The 25,375-nt window shown below is 48.2% G+C and overlaps 1 protein-coding gene across 2 annotated transcripts in view; it reads right to left on the reverse strand.

Moving 5' to 3' along the window:
* ARHGAP32 (Rho GTPase activating protein 32) overlaps positions 1-25,375 on the reverse strand; it is a 251,725-nt gene that overhangs the window by 138,518 nt on the left and 87,832 nt on the right. The window contains exon 2 of one of the 2 annotated variants that reach the window (XM_027699266.1): positions 21,841-21,949. In XM_027699266.1, coding sequence (XP_027555067.1) covers positions 21,841-21,948 — 108 coding nt within the window. In that variant the 5' untranslated portion in view covers position 21,949. Of the gene's footprint in view, positions 1-21,840; positions 21,950-25,375 lie in introns of those variants that run through there. The other variant, XM_027699267.1, reaches the window with a different exon arrangement.

Genomic DNA, 25,375 nt, shown 5'->3' on the forward strand with positions numbered 1-25,375 from the left:
TCCTCCTGCTGTGCCAGCCCTGAGCTCCAGAGGAGTGAGGGGGTTCAAGAGGGGCTTTGATGGAGAGAGCAGTGATCAAACAGCAAGACCAGCACAGACTTTGCAGAGCAGGAGGAGAAAAACACGGTCCCTGACACTGGGGGAGATGGATCATCAGTGATGTGGGTGAGACCAGTTGAATGAGCTTTTTTCTGCTTTACACAATGCACTACAAACCAGGAATAACATCCCAAAGAGCGAGTGAAGAGGAAGAACGACACATCAGCATTCCTCCTCTCACAGGCCTGGAACAAAAAGGTATTCCATGCAATCCATTCCACTGGCAGGAGTGAAGGGATGACTGCTCTGATGGCAGATCCACGCTGCTCCACCCAAAGGTCTCTGAGCAGTGATGATCAGCCCCAAGGCTGTCACATGTAACAGTAAAGCTGGATGCTGCAGTGGGAAATGTGGAACAATTGGTCCTCACCCCCAAAACTTTCCAGCTGGCCCATCCCAATCCCAGCTGGCAGCCCTCTCGTGGGATGAACAGCAGGGGAAGCTCCAATTTTCCCTTGCCATGGATCCAATGTCCCTGTGCTTCCCCTCCTCACCAAGAGCTGCAGTGGGTCAGTCAGGACCATCCCCTGCCTGTAAATCCCCACCCAACAGCAGCAGAGGGAGGGACTGACCCCGAGCTCCAGGCAGGCTCAGGGCACAGCTACAGCCCCTCATCTCCCGAGGGTCCTGTCCCAGTCCCCAGGCACACACGGGGGCTGTGGGTCCAGTTCACCTGCTCTACACAACTGGAGTAGAATCATGGAATCCCAGGATGGTTTGGGTGGGAAGGGACCTTAAAGCCCATCCAGTCCAACTCCCCTGCCATGGGCAGGGACACCTTCCACCAGCCCAGGTGCTCCAAGCCCCGTCCAACCTGGCCTTGGACACTTCCAGGGATCCAGGGGCAGCCACAGCTTCTCTGGGCAACCTGTGCCAGGGCCTCACCACCCTCACAGGGAACAATTCCTTCCCAATATCCCATCTACCCCTGCCCTCTGGCAGTGGGAAGCCATTCCCTTTGCCCTGTCAATAGTTTCTCTCCACCTTTCCAGTCACTCCTTCAGGCACTGGAGGCCACAGTGAGGTCACCCCAGGGCCTTCTCTTCTCCAGGCTGAACAATCCCAATTTTCTCAGCCTTTCCTCACAGCAGGGCTGCTCCATCCTTTTAAATCATCCTGGTGGCCTCCTCTACACAAAATCAACCAGGCTGCAAGAGCAACCATTTCTCCCTTGACACGGGGACTCCAGGATAACCCTCACCAAACAAAAACAGGGACAATATTTATTCCCTTAAATAAACCTGTCCCGGGCTGCCTGACTCCTACTGAGCACACAATTACTTCAGGATGTAATAGGACACTTGAGAGTCTCATTGTGAATTTTAGCATTAAGAGGATCACCAATTTAATAAACCTTACAGGTCTTTAACATCAGAAAATAACTAATTACAGGAATAAATGTGCCATTCCCATAAGCTGCTTTAAGGCAAAGCTGGATGTGCTTGCTTAATTTTTCTAAAGGAACAGAATTTCTGTAGGAAGAAAAATAGTTTTTCTTCTCCATCAGCAGTAGGAGCTGGTGGGATATAAAAATAGATAAACAATCTGACAGAAAACGTGGGCTTTGAGCCAGTGTGCAGCAGTGGGCACAGACTACCCTGGATGTGACTCAAACAGCGTGGGCACAGCTCACACCCCCAGAGCCCCAAATGCCAGCAGCTCTCTTGGAAAAACTTGTGTTATCCTCTTCTTCTCAGCTGAGCTCTGTCCAAAGCGTGCTGGAAGGAGATCTCTGCCTGTCCCCTTTCCAGCAGTCTGTGTCCATTTAACTGGACAATGAGATGCAGTAATTAATACACTAATTAACTTTCCCAATTAGACCGGAGGTCTCTGGACTCTGCTGCAGAACAAGGCTCTCCAAGGCTCACAGCTGAGGGGAAAGGGCAGAACTGATCCTGTGCAAGCTGAAATCTTTACAAGGAGGTACCAACACCAGAAAAAAACCTGGTGAGGAGACAGATACCAAAATAGAAACTTACTGCAATTTTAGCAACCCCATTACTCCTAAATAACCACAGCTCCTTTCCATTCAAAGATACACAGCTACATAAAATACACTTTATTTGCACCTATTTTGATCCCAGACTTGGCATGCAACATGTCACCCTAAGTCACTCTCCTCTCCAAACACAAACAAACCCCTCCAAATGAGATTTGTCATCTTTTGTGCTTTGTGCCACAGTAATTTCATTTTAAACGTCATTTTGAAACAGCTGGATTATTTGCATCTGAAAATAAGTTACCTGGCATCATCAGTGGCTTCTCCCTTGCCTGCTCTCCATGCCTGGCTGTGCTGAGGAAACTTGGTAATTGCAGAGCAAATCTGTTTATGCAAATTGTTCAGTCCCATTGTCCCAGCTCAGTGTCACTGCTGCACCAACCTGGAACCTGCTAAACAAATCAGGACTGGCTCCAGAATGCAGGGAATTCATTTATCAGCACCCTCAGGCCTCTCCCCTCTCCAGGGAAGGGTTTTTTGTGACACCACTTCACCAGCCCCCCCCAAACTAAGAAATTCTCCCACCAAAAGCCCCCCAAAGACTCTCCTTGCAGGACAATATTGGAGAACTTCAGTGTTTTGTCACAGATCCCTGCAGGGCCTGTGGGGCAGATGGATCCCACTAAATCCTCTGCCCTAAAGCCATCCTGGGAGAGCAGCTCTGTCTGTCCCTGATGGACCCCAGAATCACAGAACTGCTCAGGTTGGGAAACACCTTTAGGATCAAGTCCAACCATCAACCAGCACCACCACCATGGTCACCACTAAACCACGGCCTCAAGTGCCATATCCAGATATTTTTTCAACACTTGCAGGGATGGTGACTCCACCACTGCCCTGGGCAGCCTGTTCCAATGCTTACCCACCCTTTCAGTGAGGAGATGTTCCCAATATCCAAACTAAACCTCCCCTGGCACAGCTGGAGGCCGTTCCCTCTCCTCCTGTCCCTTGTTCCCTGGGAGCAGAGCCCGACATCCCCCCGGCTCCCCCCTCCTGTCAGGGGGTTGCAGAGCCAGAAGGTCCCCCCTGAGCCTCCTTTTCTCCAGGCTGAGCCCCCCCAGCTCCCTCAGCTGCTCCTGCTGCTCCAGCCCCTTCCCCAGCTCCGTTCCCTTCCCTGGGGATGTCCAAGTGTCACTGCCAAACTCCCAGGGAACCCGGGAGTGGAATCCAGGAGCTCTCCCACATCAGCCTGTTCAGCTTTAAGCACTTGAAATTTCTGGTCCTTTTATTTATAACCACGATTTGGGAAACTTCAGCTTTGTGCTCTCCAGCACACAAAACCCGAGTCATAAATAATTTATATCCACCAATTCCGCTGCATAATATGAAAGGATTTTCTCTTAAAAAGTCTCCTTGCATTTATCAGAAAACATGTCAACCCATCTCCCTCACATCCAGAGACGTAACACAACCTGAAAATACACAGAACACCGAAGACAACAGCCCAGTGAACATGAGGGGATGGAGTTTCCACCTTGGGATCCTCGACAGGGGAGAATATCAAAGCAGTGTAGAGTCCACAGCCTCCTCCTGCTGTCAAGAGCTTACACTGGGATGCACAAGAAACCTGGAATCCTACATGTAATGCCATGGAATACATGGAATCCCACCAGTAATCCCATAACTGGCTTTCCACAACGCTACAGAAAGAGCCCTGAGGAGGTACCACAGGTAGGACACAAGACTCAGCAGGTCAGGATGGACCCAGGACACTGAATCCAGGTGGGATTTCTGCAGGCAGGAATTTAATCCAAGAATAGCTATTAGACAGGCACCAACTCTTCCTACTGTCAGTCTCTCACCAACACCAGTTTGGAGGGACCAGATTGCTCTGGGTTCTTTCAGCACATGGCCTTATTTCTAAAAACAGAGAGCTGCTTCCAAATGCTGCTCCGTTTCCATGACAGTCTTTCCTTTACATCATCTTCATTTCCCCTTCATTTTCTTGGAGGGAAAAAATAAAAAGAGAGGAAAAAACCAAACCACCCATAACTCCTCAGGAGTTCACCTGGAGCACAGTGAAGGAAGAACTTTGGTCCATCTCAGGTTCGTGCTCCCCAGCCTCCAACACACTCCAGGCAGAGAAAGCTCTCTCTGCTCTTTAGATGTTGCTACAACTATCCTGGTCCTTCACAATAAATAAGTCAAGGAAGGAAAGGAAAAATGCTTTACTAAACCAAAAGTCACCATGTCCAGGCTGCTCCAAATAACTCCAGAGAAAAGGTCCCAGTTGCGCAGCATTTATCCCTAAAAGGACTAAGATGTGCCAAGCACAGCAAGGCTCCACCTGGGTCAGTGTCCTGAAATGGATGGGAATGGATGTACAGGGGCAGCATGATGGAAATGCAAGTATTTCCAAGTTCTTCATGTTACCACTTTCCATGGATTCATTTAGTGGAAGCCAATGAATTCAATAAGTATTTTCAAGCACCATGTCTGTGTGACATTAACACATCGCAGCTGCATTTTTCAGAGATATTTGGACACATTTAAAATAAAGAATTGCACCTGGTTTAGGTACCCAGGTCTTAGAATGTCATTTAAACAAAAATATGTGCTCGTTATACCACAGCAGCTTTACCAAAGACATAAAAAAAATCAAATTAAATATTCCCCTCCAATTCTGCATTTCTTAATTGCCCAGAGAAACTGTGGCTGTCCCATCCCTGGAAGGGTTCAAGGCCAGGTTGGAGCAACCTGATCTAGTGGAAGGGTAGAATTAGATGAGCTTTAAGGTCCCTTCCAACCCAAATCCTTCTGGGACTGTGTGATGTTCAGAACCCTCTCAGTGCTGTTCATGTTCTCATCACCAGAGCGCAGCACGGGCACATTCCATAACCACCCAGAGAAGGAACAGCTCTGAGAGTCAACAGAAAGGCTCAAACACGTTTTTCAGGATGAGAAACCTTTCAAACTGTACATTTTTTTCAAACTGAAGTCCCCGCTCAGTGCCAGTGTCTCGATCCCTGATGTGAGGACACCATTCCCATCCCCTTGGCACAGGGGCGGCTCCGGAGCAGAGCTCCAGGGCAGAGCTCCAGGCTCCAGGAATCACAGCCAGGACTGACTTCTTAATGGAGCTCCCAGTTTGGGGACTGTGCAATGTGGGGAAACAGCCAGAGATGCCTCTAAAACCTCATGGCAGCTGAGAAATGGGACAGAGGAAAGCCACTGGAAACACAACAAGAGCTCCCAGAAATCTGAGCAGTGGCAATGGAAAGTCTGAACCCACGGCTCAGAAACCTGCACTCAGCAAAGAACTCACTTCAATGTGCATCACTGGTTGAGTTTAGAAGTTTTAATTGCATTTTCCACATTCTCTGTCAATGCTGAATTGTTCTAGGCAGTACTTATTGATGGTTAACAGGGAATTCTTCCCTATCAAAGGACCACACAGGATGTGCATCTTCTACTCCAGCTTCTCCCCTCCAAAAGGGAGGGGAAATAAGAAAAACAAAAAACCCCACTTTTAATCATTGCCATGAGCTGGCAAATTAAGGTAACCTCTCATTCCTGAGACTTAAAGGAGTTGGTCCAGGGCATCCATTTACCATAGTTTAAAGGATCAGCCTGGAATGAATAAATTCTTAACTATTCATCTACTGTGTTTTCAAATAAAGTTCTCCAGCTGATGGATATGTGGGTAAAACCACCTCCAGCTCCCACGTAAAACAACTGAAGTGGAATCCCAGACATGGAATAAGCAGCTTGGCAGCTCTGAGGACCCACTTTGGCACTGTTACTGTCCCTGTGACCAAGATTCACCTCTGCACAGCAGGTTCATTTTACGTCAGGACAAGATTTCCCACATGAGGCTGTAAGAGACACACGGCCTTTCACTGATTCTCTGCACATAAATCCAATGGCCCCAAATTATTTCCAGCAAAACAGTCCCACATTTGGATTTTCTTTCACAGAATCAATAGTTTTAGAGATGCACCAAGCCCAGCTGAATGGTTGGTTCTGAGGTCAGCATAAGCAGGGTAACTCCTGACAGCTTTAAGTTGGGATCTGCCATTCCTACAGTGAACCTGATTACCATTCCCAAAGCTCTGAGCCCAGGAGCTGCAGGGTACAGTACAAGCCTCACACAAAGGCACACTGGCTCAGGAATGTACTTTATTTAAGAACAAAAATCCCACATACAATATGCGTGGGAAAGGCAGCCAGGGTTAAAGCCCTTCTTCTGCACAGCCTACAAAATAAATTGGAGAGAAAAGATCCAGAAAATACAACAGCCAATGAGCACAATACTTTGATTCCAGTTTCTCCCCCAAAATCCCAGCCCCTGTTTCATTCTACAGTCTGCTGCTGCCCAGAGGGAGGAGGGACGCTAGAAAAGCTTGGGTATAAAAGGACAAGTGGAGCTTTGGGTTGTTATGGTAGAAAGCAATTTCTCATCACACAAAAACTGACAGGGATGGATTCAGCCTCAAAGGAGCAAATCCCACTCCTGTAAGTCCCTGGCCACAGCAGTGATTATGCAAATAACAATGTGGGGTTATGTTATAGGGATAAATCCTCTTAGCAACTCCAGAGTTCTTCCAGTGCAGCAGAAGAAAGACGGGGAAGGTGGAAAAACCAGCAGCCTGACATTTAACCCCAGGGTCTGAGTCAGGACAACTAACAGGAATTTATATTTCTGTGGGCTCAGGTTTGCTTTAGAAAAGGGCTGTTTCCAATGGCATGAGCACAAATCTGGGGTCTGACAAACTCACTGACAAACCCTTAAACCACACAGTCACAGGAAGAATGTGCCAGAAACTTCTGAGCAACACAAGAGTCACTTCAGTAACTCTGTCCAAGGGTTCTGGGGAAGCCTGGCCTGGGATCTCACACCTGGCTGGGCAGGATTCCCCACAGCCACCTTCCCACAGGAAAGGTGCCATGTGCTGGCACATCTGAGGGGACAGCACTCCCCAGAAATGACCTGTGTCACTCAGGTGGGTCACAGCAGGACACTGAGGAATAATGACCACAGAGATGCTGCCAGGGCTGGAGCCCTCTGCTCTGGAGCCAGGCTGGGAGAGCTGGGGGGGTTCCCCTGGAGGAGAGAAGGATCCAGGGAGACCTGAGAGCCCCTTCCAGGGCCTAAAGGGGCTCCAGGAGAGCTGGAGAGGGACTGGGGACAAGGCCTGGAGTGGCAGGACAAGGGGGAATGGCTTCCCACTGCCAGAGGGCAGGGATAGATGGGATATTGGGAAGGAATTGTTCCCTGTGAGGGTGGGGAGGCCCTGGCACAGGTTGCCCAGAGAAGCTGTGGCTGCTCCATCCTGGAAGTGTCCAAGGCCAGGTTGGATGGGGCTTGGAGCCACCTGGGCTAGTGGAAGGTGTCCCTGCCCATGGCAGGGGTGGCATTGGATGGGTTTAAGGTCCTTTCCAACCCAAACTGTCCTGGGATTCCATGATGACCTATTCTCCACATCCCCAGGAACGTGAACTCTGTAGAAACTGAGGGTGAGAACCTCCATTCTCCAAGGATGTTTTCTTACCTTTATAAAATTAGTAGGTAAAAATTAGGGATCGTTTTTTTCCCTAAAGGTCAATATTTATGGAAAAACACAGAGACTGAGATATAAACACAAAAACACATGCACAGGGGAAAACCCCCTCAAATTAAGAAGCCTCTCCTACAGGGATGCACCTGGAACAGCCTGGACTTTCTGTCCAGACCAGCCCCAGGCAGCCAGGGAGGCACAAACCAACACAGGGCAAATGTTGTGCCACACAGCAAGAGGCAACAGTTACAACCTTCATTTCTGCATCCACACCAAAGAGCAGCTTCAGGTGTTTTCAGGCAGAGAATATTTGTTTGCAGTACAAGTCACAGAGCAAATCAAGAACATACAGACACTAAAACTTCTTTTACACCCTCTGAAGCAGAGGCTCTTCAGGAGCACTGTTGGCCTGAGGGCACAGTTTGGTGATAGCCTGGCTTGTAGAGGTAAAGGCAATGTTTTAAACTCCCACCCCAATCCTTCAGCCCCAGGCTACTGTCCCCTGCTCCTTTCATTGCAGCTGCAGCTGTGGGTACAGCACAAGTCCCTGAAACAATCCAGACTCACAAAAAAGAGGGAAGCTGAGCTTCCTTTGGGACAGTTTAGGGGAGCCCTAAATGAGATTAGTTCAGTGATTCCTGATCCCAGAAACTCCCCCATCTGTCTCTGAGCGTGGGCAGTGGGGAGGAAGGACTGGGCAGACCCTGGCAGCAGATTGGTGCCCCAGGGAAGCCTGGAGTGCCCCGAGGGCAGAGGAGCCCACACCTAGGCCCCGTGGGGGACAGGGGTGGGGAAGGTGCTGATGTTACAGCAAACTGGGATTTTCAGCTCTAACTGTGCACAGCAACTCTGGTGTCTCCTCAGAAGGCCCCCCATCCCCACACCAGCAGGTTGCAGACATAATCCTATGGATCCTGAGCTGGCTGAGGCCAATCACCCACATGGACACACACCTTCCAGGGAGAGAAACCAGCTACAGCCCCAGTCCATGGGAAAAGCCCCCAGCATCCCACAAATCTGCATGGACCCACCCTAAAGCAAAGATGAAGTGCTGAGAATATCAGTGCAAGAACACTGGGATTTGCTGTTGGAATTGGTGAGGGTGGGGAGGCCCTGGCACAGGTTGCCCAGAGAAGCTGTGGCTGCCCCAGCCCTGCAAGTGTCCAAGGCCAGGTTGGAGCAACCTGGGCTGGTGGAAGGTGTCCCTGCCCATGGCAGGGGTGGGACTGGATGAGCTTTAAGGTCCCTTCCAACCCAAACTATTTTGGGATTCTGTGATTCATCTGTGCCCTGGCAACCAGGAGATTTGATCAAACACCAGAGACCATCACACAGACCCACCCGGCACAGCAGTGACCAATTCTGGGGCAGCAAAGCAGAACTGTAAGGAATGATTTCAATAAAAAAGTCAGGCTAAAGATTACCAATGTCTTCAGGGAATAATTCATCACCTTATAATTAAGAAGGCTGAATCATGGAAAAAAAATTAATGCCTACAACCTTCAGCAAGACAAAGTCTGACATGTTTTGTTTGTCTCTTGGGGTTAACTTGGGGGTGAGGAATGGAAGGGGACAGATGAACAAACTATTGATGAGCAAACTATTGATAACCTTTCAAAACCTGCTCCATCTTTTTTCCTGCATTAGGGTAACTAAGAAGCCATGAACACTGATTTCAAAACAAACAACCCAAATAAAAACAACCACTTATAAACCACATTCCTTTCCTGGATGTTCCACATTATTTTTAAGCTGCTGGGACCAGAGAAATGTGATTGACAAAGAAATTACAAGTTTTATCTCCCAAATAAGCACATTTCGAACAAATATAACATTTCTTGTATTATGACAACAAAATACACATAGAAAGAGATCAGCTTTGGAATGGGGTGGGAGGAGAGAGGAGGAGGGTCGTGACAGTGGAATCCTGATCCAGGGCTCAGCAGAGTCAATAACCTGGAGGGTGCATTAAAACTGGTGATGCTGGGGAGGAACAAACCTTACTGCTCCAGCCTTAGCAAATTCTAAATCATCCCCTCTTTCCTAAATGTTGCATGTAAACAGATTTTCCAACAAATATTTAGCAAATATAATGTTTGCCTCCTGTCTCAACACTGCAAGAGTTCACCCACTTTGAGGCCAGTAAATGTACCCAGAAACTACTGCTGCCATAGCACTGCCTATGGAAATGAAACGATTGCTATGAATTAACACTTCCTGCCAAAAATACGGTATCCATTCTGCTTTAATTGAACTTATTTAATTGGCAAACCCAAATGGAAGCCAACGTGCCAATTAAGTGATTGTCCCAGTTTCCAAAGATTCTCGGGGACAAGCTCCGTGCTGGGAGTGAGGCTGGGGAATAAAAAGGGCTCTCTAACCAAGAGGGAGAGACAGAGCCACACACAGCAACACAAACCTTTGCCAAAAGCTTAACAAGGGGAAAAAATACTGGACTCATGCAGCAAGAGCAAGGAAAACAAGTTCTGTGGCTTGCAAAGGAAATATAGGTTACTGGTGCAGTGCCAGACACAACTGCTCTGACCAAAATATTATTGCAGCCCCATGCCTGGTGCCCTGCACTATCCCATAACGTTTGTGTCACTTCAACACCCCACCTGAAATCCCATTTCTGTCCCATCCTTATCTCTGGTACCTTCCTGCCACGCAGCCAAAGCTGACAAAACCCACATTAAAATGCTGCCAAGCGCTGGACAGAGAAAACACGCTGCAGGTTCTGTAACATTAACACAACCCTGACCCACTGATCCAGGCAAGTGAAAACCCTGAGAACCTTCATCAGCACAAAACCCACCTCCAAACTGTCAGGGAACGTTTTCCACAGCATTTAACAAAGGCAGTGACCCCCAGCACTCAGAGCCAGAGGCCAAATGCTGGAGTATTTAGGGGGGAATATCTAAAGGCTGTATCCAACCCTGCCAGAGCTCCAGGAGCCTTTGGACAACAGGGTGGCATTGCTGGGGTGTCTGTGTAGGGCCAGGAGCTGGACTTTGATGATCTCTGTGGGTCTCTTCTAACTCAGGATATTCCACAATTCTGAAGTCCATTCCTACTGAATTGTCCAAGTCCTTCAAAAACCAGAATTCCAGCTTTCTATCTCCTAAAACTTTCCCTTGTACTTGAGAGCTCAAAACTTGGGAATCTTAAAAAGAACTTGCCAGGTGGGCATTCAGAGCTCAAAAGCATCTTTTTCCCAAAGGAGTCTTGTGGTGTAGAACCCACCTGAATTTAGGATCAGTCTGACAAAACTGTCACAGTGGTTTAAGAGCTCCCAAGCACAAAGGCAGCTGTAAAATTCCAGCTGTGGTTCCTACACGTACAAAGCACGAAGAGCTGTAAAGCCACGGGAATAAAAAAATCAAAATGTCAATTTTAACATATTTAAGGGTATTAGAACTACATCTCTCACCTGCTGAAATCAGAAATTAGATCATTTCATTAAACCACCACAGCTGACAGGGCCAAGCAAGTGGGTTCATCACGCTCCCTTTTTGTTCAGATTTCGCCACAGCTCCTGGAAGAATTCCTATCAGTCTGCATCAGAAACATGCCTGATGTTCTGTGAACTAAAAACCAACTAATCAACCAACAGTAATTATAAAAGAAACCCCACATACTCTACTTTTTGCATCAGGACCTGGGGCAGCACTGGCTGAGTGCTGCACAAAGAACGAGAAACAAACCCTGCACTAAGGACACAAAATCTTCCTTTAAACTCTTACAAGGCACTAATCTCTGCACACTTTCATAAATTGCATTTAAAAATAGTTTTCTCCTCACTCACGCCCCAGATTTAACAGAGTGATTTATTGAGGTCTCATTAAAAGCCTTTATTACCTCCACCAGATGTGGTACCTTACCCTAGCAAATGCTGAAAATACTACAGAGCTCAAACCCCTCTGACCTGATATAAGAACTCAGATTATTCCAGGGACTTCAGAGGACAGGCTTTAACCCTTCTGCCTTTCTAAAATATTTATAGGCTTCTATTTTTCCTAAGAAAATTCCACCAGCATAAGCCCCAAAGGATGTTGTGTACAAACTGCCTTCTTGAACACTTAGGCATTTGTCAAATTCAAGGATTCAGGAGGATTTTCCGTCTGTAATTTGGAGGTTCACCTTTCCTAGGCAACATGGTTATAAACTGGTCATCATCATGGCTAGGCTTCGCGAACGAAGATTTGGGAAGGGCTCTACCCATTTTTCATGCAAGCGCGTTGGTGGCTAAAAAGGCCAATACGAGAAAGGCAAGTCCGGTTGCAAAAGACACAGCAGAAAGACTCCTTAGATGGTATATTCTGCAAGGTTCGATTCTTTCTGCGTTGTCTTTTCTCCTCAAGAGTGATCCTGCGTGCCTTCTCAAAAGCATCAGCAGCATTATAAATGGTCTGTCTCCAGGCCTCCCGATTAGAGGCCAGAGTGGACCAGTTATGGTGATCAATATGCCCGAGGCTGAGTTGTTGCTTCAGGGAGTCCTTGTATCTTTTCTTTGGAGCTCCTCTCTTGCGGCAGCCAGTGGCAAGTTCACCATAGAGCAGGATCTTAGGGAGGCGGTGGTCCTTCATCCTAGAGATGTGCCCTGTCCAACGCAGTTGCGTTCTCAGGAGCATGGCCTCAATACTCGTGATTGCTGCCTGTTCGAGAACAGATGTATTGGTCACATAGTCTGACCAATGGATGTTAAGGATTGTACGGAGGCAGCGTTGATGGAAGCGTTCTAGGAGACGCAGGTGGTGGCGGTAGATGACCCATGATTCGGAACCATATAAAAGAGTAGACAGCACTATGGCTCTGTAAACACTGATCTTGGTGCTTTTCTTCAAGTGTTTATTACGCCAAACTCGTTTATGGAGTTTTCCAAAAGCACTGTATGCCTTCGCTAACCTATTGTCTATCTCCCCATCAATCTTACCATCTGAGGAGATGAGGCTGCCTAGGTAATTAAACTGTTGGACTGAATTGAGTTCTGACTGGCCGATGGTGATGTGGGGACGGTGGGGGACTTCCTGAGGTGCAGGCTGATGGAGAACTTCTGTCTTCTTTAAGCTGACTTCCAGCCCAAAGAGCTCAGCAGCCTCTGCAAAGCAGGATGTTAAACGCTGCAGAGCTGCTTCTGTGTGGGCAACAAGGGCGGCGTCATCAGCATAAAGCAGCTCCCGGACAAGATGGTTTAGGGTCTTAGTATGGGCCTTCAGTCGCCTTAGGTTGAATAGGCTTCCATCAGTACGATATCGAATGTAGATACCGTCCTGATCGTCGAGGTCTGCCGAGGCCCTTTGAAGCATCATACTGAAAAAGACTGTGAATAGGGTAGGAGCGAGAACGCAGCCTTGTTTCACACCATTCTTTATTAGAAAGGGCTCAGAAAGTGTGTTGCCATATCTGACTTGGCCGTGCTGATCCTCATGAAGTGAGATGATCATTTTAAGGAACTTGGGGGGACAACCTAAACGTTCCAAAATCTGCCAAAGACCTTTTCTGCTCACAGTATCGAAAGCCTTGGTGAGGTCGACAAAGGTTACATAGAGACCTTTGTTCTGTTCCCTACACTTCTCTTGCAGTTGTCTGAGAACAAATATCATGTCTGTGGTGCTCCTGTTGGCTCTGAAGCCACACTGACTTTCAGGTAGAATTTCTTCTGCTATAGCGGGTATTAGTCTGTTCAGGAGTATTCTTGCCAAGATTTTGCCAGCAATGGAGAGCAGAGTAATACCACGGTAATTTGAACAGTCTGATTTAGTACCTTTCTTCTTATACAAGGTGATGATGACTGCATCACGAAGGTCTGAAGGTAGTTCGCCTAGTTCCCAACAGCGCACCACAAGCTCATGAAATTTAGCATGGAGTGCAAGGCCCCCATGTTTCCAGACTTCAGGTGGAATTCCATCAACCCCAGCTGCCTTGCCGATTTTCACCTGCTGTATGGCCTTGAGGGTTTCTCCTAGAGTGGGGGCAGTATCCAATTCGTATTTCACTGGTTGTTGTGTGATGGACTGAATTGCTGAGTCTTGTACTACACGGTTGGTACTGAAAAGAGTCTGAAAGTGTTCAGACCATCTATTCAGAATGGAGGTTTGATCTGTCAGAAGCGTTTGACCATCTGCACTGAGTAGTGGGCTTTGGACTTGGTATGTGGGCCCGTATGCTGTTTTCAGGGCCTCATAGAATCCTTTGTGATCCCCTGTATCTGCACATAGTTGAGTTTTTGCAGCTAGATCGGTCCACCATTTGTTCTGGATGTCACGGAGTTTCTGTTGGAGCTTGCTGCAAGCAAGACGAAAGGCTGTTTTTCTAGCGTGACAGGAAGGCAGTGCAAGGTGTGCTTGGTGGGCGGTTCTCTTCTTCCTCAACAATTCCTGGATTTCTTGATTATTTTCATCAAACCAGTCCTTGTTCTTCTTGAGGGAGAACCCTAAGGATTCTTCAGAGGATTGCAGGATGCTACTTTTAATATGCTGCCAAATTGTTTCGGGAGAGGAAACTGCAGAATCTGTGGAATGGATATCAAGCTTAGTTTGAAGGTTTGCCTGGAATCTTTCTCTTACTGTGGCTGATTGGAGATCGTTAACTTGGAGTCTTCTCCTTGGGATACTGCCCCTCTTGGGTTTGAATTTGAGATAAAGGTTGAGTTTACAGCGCACAAGCCGATGGTCTGTTTGACATTCTGCGCTGGGCATCACGCGGGTATGGAGGACATCGCGGACATCTCTCTGTCGCACCAAGACATAATCAATGAGGTGCCAATGCTTAGACCTGGGGTGCATCCAGGTTGTCTTCAGACTATTTTTCTGCTGAAAGATAGTATTGGTGATGGTGAACTGTTGCTCCGCACAGAATTCTAGCAGAAGTCGACCATTATCGTTGCAGTTTCCAACACCATGCTTGCCTAATACTCCTTTCCAGGCTTCAAAATTCTTACCTACTCTGGCGTTGAAATCACCAAGGATAATGATCTTATCATCTGCGGGCACCTTTTGGGTAAGACAGCGCAGGTCAGTGTAAAATTTATCTTTTTCAGCAGGGTCAGCTTGGAGAGTTGGGGCATATATACTGAAGATGACAACGTGTTGCTTGTTGTTTAGTGGAAGGCGTAGGGAGATAATGCGGTCAGAGTGACCTGTCGGCAGATTTTCGAGTTTAGGGACAATGGAGTTTTTGATCATGAAGCCGACACCTGAGAGATGTTTTTCGGTTCTGGGCTTACCTGACCAGAAGAGTGTGTAACCGGCACCACGTTCTCTGAGGCTGCCTTCCTCGTGAAGGCGAACTTCACTGAGAGCAGCAATGTCGATGTTGAGACGACCCAGTTCATGGGCAATTAGGGCAGAACGTCGCTCAGGACGACCACTATTGGCAGAATCGAGCATGGTTCTGATGTTCCAACATGCTAGAGTTAATTTGAGTACACCTTTGGAGGCAGGTGCATGCCTTTGACTTTTGCTCTTTGTGCGACCGCATTGGAAGAAGATGCCCGTCGGTCTGCGGTTAACCAACCGGGTGAAGGTGGAGATGAGCTTTGTTTAGGCCACCTTTTCTAGGCCCCTCTCCGAGTGGAGCAAGCAGTGCTGTCCTTGAAAAGGCTGCTTGGTCGTTCAGGGTGCTGCCCCAAGAGACTCTCATCTCCGTCAGTCTCAAATGACCAATATCCTGAACCGCCTGTATGCAGGGTTGAGTCTGCGGCTCCCAGTGCATCTTTCACCTACCGTTTCGACCCTCGCCCGTCGCTACAGGACTTTTTGCATGTGGGTAAAGCCTTCAAGCCTGCGCAATGGATTTTTTAGGTGAGATGCAGTATGCGCGGAACTGAACCCACCCTTTAATCCTGAGGTTCATCTGCCAGGGCCGAGCAAGCTTGGACGGTGGCAGCGAGGTCCTCAGGACGTAGGTTTGATTAGAGTGACCTTCTCTGAGATGGATGGCCTTCCAGGGCTAAGCGAGCTCCATCTGCCCGGGTTTGGGATGAGAGTTGTCCTTCTCCTAGGATGACTGCCAGAAGGCTAATGAGCTCATCCTGCCCAGGGATGTAGTTTATCTGGTCCTATGGTTTTGACCTGTCTGGCATGGGCGACCCTACCGAAGGCATGAACCCTCGCCAGCATAGCTCGCAACCACACAGGGGTACATAGGCTACGTTCCTGTTAGAACGATTTGGGCAAGTCTTTTATTTCCAGTAACAACCCTTTGTCCTGCCCACTCTTTCAGGTTGTAACAGAGCAAAGCAAATATATCCAGAACATGCCAAACCTGGGCAGTAGCCGCAGGAGAGCCAAAACAAAAGAAATAAATAGACAAACAAACAAACAAACAAACAAACAAACTGACCAACCGTTCTGGCCCCCGTACCTGTCCAGGGCTGAGGTACCTTACAAGGCCCCAGCCTGGCCGGGACCCCCATCAATCAAAAGAACCCTCTGTCCACCCAGACCTTATCCTTCCCCCACTGTGTTACCACAAATTCCAGGTGCACTGCTCACATGTGATGTGATGTTTCATACGGGACAGCCCTGCTCTCCCACCCGCCAGTCGAAGGACCCCCATGGCCAGCTCAACACCCATCCCTCTGCTCCGTCCCCCGCCCCCTCTCCCTCCCTCCCCAAACCTGGAACGGCAAACCTCTGTGTGCTCCGAAGCTGTGCTCTCATCTTCCACGGGGGTGCAGTGCTCGCTGGCAAGGCTCCCCCTTTCTCTCCTTTCTCCTGCCGCGGCCTTGCCTGGGGTCCAAAACCGCGCGAAGCCCCCGGGCCGGCGCGGCGTCCTGCACAGCGCCTGCAGCAGCCCCCGAGCCTAGCGGGGTCCCGCATGGCGTGTTCAGGGCCACCGGCCAGGCCTATAAACTGGTAACACCTGAGGATACTACAGCCTTCATCTGATAACCCTGTTATGGACAATGACCCCATGAAATACCATCCAGGGGGGCACCAGGGTGGGAAATAACCCTGCCATGGTTTCAGGGACTCGGATTTTGAAAGTTTCCAAAGCTGAAAGTGGCAGACTGCAGGAAAAGGGACTTTTTCAGAAGCACACAGAGAATCACTGAATCCCAGAGTGGTTTCTGTTGGAAGGGCCTTAAACCCCCCCAGTTACACCCCTGCCATGGGCAGGGACTCCTCCCACTAACCCAGGTTGCCCCAAGCCCTGTCCAGCCTGGCCTTGGACACTTCCAGGGATCCAGGGGCAGCCACAGCTTCTCTGGGCAACCTGTGCCAGGGCCTCCCCACCCTCACAGGGAACAATTCCTTCCCAATCTCCCATCTAACCCTGACCTCTGCCATTCCCCGTGGGAAGCCATTCCCTGTGTCCTGTCCCTCCATCCCTTGTCCCCAGTCCCTCTCCAGCTCTCCTGGAGCCCCTTTAGGCCCTGGAAGGGGCTCTCAGGTCTCCCTGGAGCCTTCTCCAGGTGAAACCCCCCATCTCTCCCAGCCTGGCTCCAGAGCAGAGGGGCTCCAGCCCTGGAGCAGCTCCGGGGCCTCCTCCGGACTCGCTCCAGCAGCTCCAGGTCCTTCTTACGCTGGGACCCCCGAGCTGGACAGACCACTGCAGGTGGGGCCTCAGAAGAGCAGATACATATATACAGACAGATACATACAGGAAAGAAACTCTATTTCTGTGTTGGAGTGAGTATTTTCTCCTCACCTGCAGTGCCAGGTTAACCCAGCTGCAGGGGCACCTTTCTGTGACAGCACAATTGCAATGGGGGGCATAAATCAAGATTTTTGTACTTGTTTCACTGTTTCAATCCACTTCCCCACAAAATGTAGACAAGTGGAAGACAAAGGCAGTGGGGACAGAGGTGTCCCTGAGCACAGCAGCTGCTGGGGCACAGCTGTTGGCTCACTGCTTTTGAACACCCCAACTTACTGAGCTGGTGATGGGAGTAACTCAGGAGGTCACTGCCACATGCTAAAGGGAATGCTGAGTACAAACACCAATTGATGCTAATTAATGCAGGCTGAGGACAGCTGTTTGTAGGCTCCTGAGAGAAATACCACAGAAAGGCACTTTCACAACCTCATTTCTTGTAAGGTAGAAACAGAGCTCTCGGCAAGGCCTGACAAGGAAAAGAGATCCCTTTCCTTTAAAATAACATTATTGTCTCAGAGAAATGTTAGAAAATCCATATCCTGCAGTTTGACTTGGCTCACACACGGCTTTTCAGCCCCAGAACCCACAAGTGTTCTACAAAGACAGTCCCTATCACCACCTGCACGTTCTGAAGTGGAGCAGAGCAGGAAAACCTGGGCTGTGGGAAGGTCACCCAGCAGGACACGGCAGCACACAGGGAACTGGGGGCTGAGACAGCCACAAAAAACCTGTCTAATATCTGTCTAAACTCTAAAAATACAGCCATGAGTTGAGGGGGAATACAAACCACAGCAGTCCCTGAGGAGCAGCCACCTCATCCCCCAGTCCTGGGAGCTCTGTCCAGCCAGAGCTGCTGCTCCTCCAGCCTGGACCTCAACTCCTGCAGTGCTGGATCCACCACTCTGGGGAGTTAAGAACCACCAGAAATACCAAAGGGATGTCCATCCCTGGAAGTGTCCAAGGCCACGTTGGACAGGGCTTGGAGCCACCTGGGCTAGTGGAAGGTATCCCTGCCCATGGCAGGGGTGGCACTGGATGGGCTTTAAGGTCCCTTCCAACCCAAACCATTTTGGGATTCTGGGATTCTCCCTAAACAAACCAGGTCTCCAACACAAAATCCCTTATCTTCCTGCTAAACCACAAACACCAAACAAGCAGTTTTAAGAGGCAGGTGAAAATTCAAATAATGAGCATAAAGAACACGATAAAAGTAGCATCCAACAAAGGACCAAAGCTCAGGTGCCCAGAATGGACTGGCAATGACAGAAATATTAAAAATAGAGTTTCTGTCACTTTTATTTACAGTACAGGGGTCATTCAACCTCCATGCATTTAGAAAGACCTTCAATTTATTTCTTGTTAAGAAAAAGCTCTCAAAACAAAGCACTTACATCAATTAATAATAAGCACTTGGAAAAATATTGTGGATAAGAGGGGAAGGAAGAGTAGGGATGACTTGTGTATGTTCATGCAACTCTGAGTAAAAAATGGCCTTTTCCCAAAGTACAAAAGCAGGTACAAAGGCAAAGGTCAGGAGACAGGGGAAGAAGCATCACCTGTGCCAGGACCTGCCAAGCTCTCCCAGTGTCACCTGTCCCAGTGCTTGCTCACCTGGCAGAGGTGACATTCTGTGAGGTGCCAAAGCCCACCAGGGCTCCAGCTCTGCCAGGGGAAGCAACGGAGGGGAGAAAACGACTTCTCCAATCCTCCATTCCCCAGGGGCTGGAACTTCAGGCACCACCAAAACCTGACATCTGCAACTTCAACGACCACTAACCAAGAATTCCACATGTTCTGGAGCTGTAAGATGGTCACAACCCATGGAAGGAGCATCCTCTGGGACAAGGCTAAACCAGAAGCTGCTGCTAAATATATGAAGTGAAGGAATGGAGGGAGGGGAAAAATCTCAGGCTTAAAATGATCAGGAAAAAGGCAGAATATTGAAGATGTGCTGGTTAAACAGAGAACAGTGACAGTGTTGAACAAGGTCCTGCAAATATTTACAGCTAAATATTACCTCTGGCTGGACACAGGGCAGAGGTTGAAAGTGCAAATGTGATTCACTCAGCACAGTAAACATGAGCAAGTGAGGATTTTCTCCATATCTACACTGCATTCACAGGACCCTGAGGTCAAAACAACCCTGTGAGCACAAATCCAAGGCATTATAAATACAGGTTCAGTAGCTTCACGCTGTCTTTCATCACACCAAACCACTGTGCTGCAGTTTTCCTGTTTATCACCCTCTAAATCTCTTTTCCATAGTGGACTGTTCAGTTTTGCTATTACTGTCACTGAGCTGTGTGAGAGAACATGTTCTAAATCGTGAATTAATAGGACAATTGGTGAATTAGGACTATTGTGGAATAGTTAGTGGAACTAACTATTGCGTCATAGTTAGGATATAACAGATATAGGATAGATAGGCTATAATGGAATATTCCACTATTGTGGAATAGTTAGGAATTAGTGAATCAGGACTATTAGTGAATAGTGAATGAACTGGGGCAGGAACACTGTGCAGGGTGTAAAACCAACACTGAACAGTGTCCATGAGCACAACAACCTCCAACGGGGGAAAGTTCCCTTCACTGTAGATCAACAATGAGACACAAAACAACAGCAAATGAGATGTGCCAGGTAACTTGTGTCACAGGTGGGGACACTGAATTACAGCCTGACAGCTCTGGGACACCCTGGGGGTTGCAGAGAGCACAGAGATGGCACAGGGTGACTCCAGCACACTCCTGTGAGCTGGGAGCAGCTGCTGCCTGAGCTGCACTAATCACCACAGACAGGGCTCCCACACAGCAGGCACAGAGCACTGCTGGCCAAGGTGGGGGAAGGAAACACATCCACACAGGAGGGGAAAAAAATAGGAAGTGAAAACTGCAGAAATTCAAAACTGACAGGCTGGCAGAGCTGGGGGGGTCACCTGGAGGAGAGAAGGATCCAGGGAGACCTGAGAGCCCCTGCCAGGGCCTAAAGGGGCTCCAGGAGAGTTGGAGAGGGACTGGGGACAAGGGATGGAGGGACAGGACAAGGGGAAATGGCTTCCCACTGCCAGAGGGCAGGGATAGATGGGATATTGGGAAGGAATTCTTGGCTGTGAGGGTGGGGAGGCCCTGGCACAGATTGCCCAGAGAAGCTGTGGCTGCCCCTGGATCCCTGGAAGTGTCCAAGGTCAGGCTGGAGCCACCTGGGCTGGTGGAAGGTGTCCCTGCCCTTGGCAGGGGGTGGAACGAGATGATCTTCAAGGTCCCTCCCAACGGAAACCAGTGTGGAATTCAATGAACATTAACAGTGGATAACCAAGGAGTCAAGCAGAGCCACGAGCACAGAGACACCAGAGACAAAACCACTGGTGAAGTCTGTGCTTTGGGTTGCTTTTTATGGCTTGAAAATAAATTTTGGAGCAAAATATTACCATTGTATTATATATGGTTTGATGATGTTTTTAAAAGAGTAAACCTGTTCCAAGAATCCCTGGCTCTCAGGGAGTTCATTATCCCCCCCTTTTCTGAATGTTGCACAAAGAACAGCTCATCCAAGATCCACTCCACACGACCCAGCCAGGTATTGACAGTGCTTTAAACTCCAAATAACCCACTGGGATGAACCCCAGACATCAGGTGGATCTGACTGTCCTGCAGCACAGACACATCCAGCCCCTCTCTCCTGCTGTTGGCATTCCAGGAGCAGGGAGCAGATGGCTTTTCTAGGCTGAAGTCAGGATCTAACACAGGGGAAAATTGTCACTGGGGGCTCTTCCCAGTAAGTGATCTTAGCCAAGACTGACCCTCGGGGCACCACTGCTGTCCTGGAACAGTCACACCTTCCCCATCCGAGGTCTGTCTCCAGCTTAGTTTGCCAATGAGGCAATTTGGAAAATCTGAAAATAACAAGCAAGACACAATTTCCAGACACTCTTGTGCTGACAGAAGGCAGGTCAAGCTTCTGTGAAGTGAGTGAACCTCCCAAAACACCTGATCTGAATGCCCTGTTTGGCTGCCAATGAAGTAACATCCGACCTTCCCAACTCAGTGAATGCTGGAGGGAATTGGGGAGGTGGAACTGCAGGTACTTTATTCACTCATTTAAGAAGAAAATATATATATATTAAGGTAATCCAGCAGTCTGGGCCCAGTGCCTGTAAGCAGAACAGCACCTTTGTGTCTGCTCTGCTGCAGCTCTTCTCCCTCTGATGGCAGCTTTGCTCTCAGGCTGAGCTTTTATTCCTGTGGACTGAGCCAGCATTCTGCTAAAATCATACTCTCCCACAATGCTGCATGCTTCAAAGAGCATGTTTTTACAAGAAGCTGCCTTCATGCTCAGAAGTCTTGCTGAAAAAGAGGTTAATGCAGACTGAAAATCGTTGTGACATTCTGGACCTTTTAATTGGCTCCCAGCCCTGCTCTGGGGCTCGTATTAACAGGGCAGAGGAGCTGAGTGTGCTCCTTCCCTCTCCCTGACACACTGCCAGAGGAAGGGAAGCATTTGGGGCTTGTTCAAAGTCCTGTGCAATCCATTTAAAAGGCTGAAACTCAGGGAATGTAAATGGGTAACTGGGATAGAAGAGGAGAGTGCTCAGAAGTGGCAATAATGAGTATAAAGCACAGAGAGGTGTTTTTATGTTTTTACCATCGCGCTGAGCGTCTCCTCCCAGTCCGGCCTCTCCCGGGGGTGGATGCTCCTCTGCAGCTCTGGCACAAAGTCATCTTCTTCTGGATGGACAGAGGACTTCATCATTCTGCAAAGGAGGACAGAGGGTTGGACACTCAGTGGCAATTCCTCAGGAATCTCACATCCAGCCTGTTGAGCTGCTCGGTTACGTGACAATATAAAATGCTTTTGTACACCCAGAAATCTCAGTGTCTTCTGAGTTCCTCTGACTTCCTCATCACACAAGCAGGACAAGAGTGTAAATGTGGTGGGGAGAAATCTGCACTTCCCAGCCAATCAATGGATAATTTTGTTTAATCACTGCACAATTTGCAAGTCTCACAACACAGACAACGCAGAGGATTTTCAGGGAAATGGCTCCTATTGCCCAGCAAACATCAGGAGCCTTGGAAGAACAAACACACACATCTGATTCCTTCCTTGTCACTGAAGGCTCTGCCTGAAATGGGGCAGCAGCTTCCAAATCTTAACCTAGATTCACACCCCACGGCCTGAGCCATCAACCCTCACAGTCCTTCCCCATCTTATCTGAAGGGTGAGCACCTCCCACCAGCCTCATGTGAGCACGGGAAACTTTTCTTCAGGTAAGGGGCCAATTTTCAAATACCCTGTGAAGGATATTTCAAGCCTGCACAGAGATCAGAGGCTCAAAATCAAAATTGAGAAAGAATTTATGAAAGCTCCTCAGCCCCTCCACATGACAGCACACACACCCTGTCTCCCTCTCTCTCCCTACATATATATATATATATATATATATATTTAATATATATTGCAATTTCTGCTTATATAAATGTGCCTTTGCAGAGATTATGGCTCAGACCTGAGGCACCAAAGCCCTGCTCAAAGCCTGGTGTTGCCCATCCTGGTTTCATTAAACCTGATATTCAGGCAGACTGTTATTGCATTAATAGATCCCCACTTATTTATTTCGGATATTACCATGCTGATAATCAGCTATGCAAACCCATGGGCAGAAGAGCAGGGCTGGGTTCTAACTCTGCTGATTTATGAAGCACTCGACTGCTGAAAGCCAGTTCATAAAACTCCTTTGCTTCAGATCCAAGACTTGAAGTTCTGAAAGCCCAACATGCAGCTTGACACTGGGCCAAAGCAGTTAACTCTGCTTTGTGCTCTACAGGAGGGTTAAGGATGGAGTAATTAACACCCCCAGTAACGGCAGGGCTGGGTTACAGAATTATATCCCACTGAATTTGACAGCTTTGTGAGCACATTCCTGCTCCAATAAAACACAGCCCAGGGAAGATGGGCCTCCAAGCCCAAACTCCCAGCCCTGAGGGTGATGCTGCTCCGGGGTTTGTGTGGCCTCCCCACCACAACCATCCCCTGCCCCTCCAGAGGCACAAAAAACATCCCCATGGAGAGATCTGGGCAGAGCTGAACAAAATCTGCACAGAAACACCATTATTGGGAACACAGGGGTCCAGTGACAGCTCAGACTGGAGAGCTGCACCTTTGACACGTGCCTTCAAATCATTTGGGGGTTGAAAACCTGAACATTTGTTGCTCAGAGTGGTGGCCCCTCCATTTCTCCTTCGAGGAGATCTGGCCTGGTTCTTACACCCTCAGTAGTTACCACTTATTTTAACTCAAAGTAGAAGGTGAAACCTGCTGGTTGCAGAGAAAACCAGGTTGTGCCACTGCAAAACAAGAGATAAACAATCAAACAAACAAAATTAATTTATAATAATTTTAAATTTGATTTTAAAAATCCTTATTTTTTTAAATCAACCTCATGGTTTTGAAAAAGGCTCAGTAAGTCTTCCCTGAGGATTTCCAGATGTTTGGATTTGGCCATATTGCAGCTGTATTAAAGATTCTAAACAAGTTATCCCACAGCAATTCCACTGGGATGGAAGGTAAGGGAGGGTGATGTGATCAGGGCCCCCCTTTCACAGCACAGTTCAAACAATCAGCTTATCAGATGCTGTCTCAGTTTAAAGACTGGCACATAATGAGATTGCATTTACATCTTTATCAGCACTTTCTAGAGTACAAATGGATTCACTCCACAGTCTCTCAGGCTTCTGGCAATTCCCCCTGGGTTTCTCCTCAGGAATGTGCTGTTGGCTGTGCTGGTGAGTGCAGAGGATAATATGTCCTATTTTCCAATAATCCTGGGAATCAGGCCCTCATTCAGGGCTGTCCCCTCATCCTGTAGAACATGGATGTCACAGCACCCAGTCCTTTTTACCAATTACAATCAATTTACTCACATTATTTCTTTAACCTGTTTATGTCTCTAAAACTCCACGATAAACTCTTCCCAAAGCCTTCCCACCGAGATCCTGGAATAGTCCCATTTATTCTTCCTATGGAAGGTGTTCTGGACTTTTACTGGAAATAAACTGCACCTTTAAAACTGTCAATTCTTTGAGCATTTGCCAGAATATTCGACTACTGCTGGACATTCAATACCTCATCACATCACAGAAATATTGGAAATGATCCTGCAGATTCTCTCCCTGCTGCAGTTCTAAGCACTTGACACCCATCTGTGCCCCCTGATTAATGTTTAATGGGAACTATTTCATGCCAGGCCATCTGAGACAGAGCCCAAGCACGGCTGCAGATGCTGCAGGTAATATTAGTCCTTTATGGATTAAGTCTGGTGGCTTTTCCCTCCCCAGCAGTGACCTGAAGGAAGGAAAATAACCTGGGTGCACTTGCAGCAATGAAACGGGGGCAGGAAAAGGGCCAGAAAGGGGGAAGAGAAAAAGCAGCTTCTCAACACACTCTGCTTTTCACTGTTTCCCCTGGGCATGTAAAGCTCAGAACAAGAGCTGGGGAAGTTTTCCTACCACTGGGAAAATCCTGCCCTCATCCCAGGCCAAGCTTGGAATATTGTACATAGGCATAACCATATTCACAAATCTTTATGCATTACATATGTTTGGCATTATTTTAATTTTCAAAGCAAATAAATAGCAAAACATCCATGTGTCTGATTCACCACACGTGTCAAGTGTAACAAGACTAATTCTCTTGTTTCTGCCATGGATTCTCTTCCATGGGAAGGGAAAACATGAAGGAGCACTTCCACAAAACACTGACACGAGGACCTTGTCAGCACTAAAGGCCAACCAAGCTGAAGAAGCTGCTCTGTAACAGCCACCTTTGGGTATTCCAGGGCAGTTGGAGATGAGTGAGAAGTCAGGATGAAATGTAACCCTGGCCATCAGAACACAAACACCAGCTCAGTTAAAATGCCACTTCTCCCAGTGCTCAGCAGCTCTGCCCTTCCCATGAAATGTGAGATTAATAAAGGTTCTGGCTGCGTGGGGGCCATTAAGCAATGTCTCTGCAGATGAATGAACCTTCCTCATTGTAAATTGAGAACCAAATGTACCAGAACAAATGTTTGCAGCGCACTTCACACGAGGCCCAGCCCCTCTCACACCCCCCTCTGAAGTTCTCTGGGAGGTCAAGTTGATTAATTTAGTCAGAACTTGTACATTCGTACATGACACAA

The sequence above is a fragment of the Neopelma chrysocephalum genome, unplaced genomic scaffold (assembly GCF_003984885.1).
Source record: "Neopelma chrysocephalum unplaced genomic scaffold, ASM398488v2 Primary Assembly neopelma1_138, whole genome shotgun sequence".
NCBI classification, from domain to species: domain Eukaryota; kingdom Metazoa; phylum Chordata; class Aves; order Passeriformes; family Pipridae; genus Neopelma; species Neopelma chrysocephalum.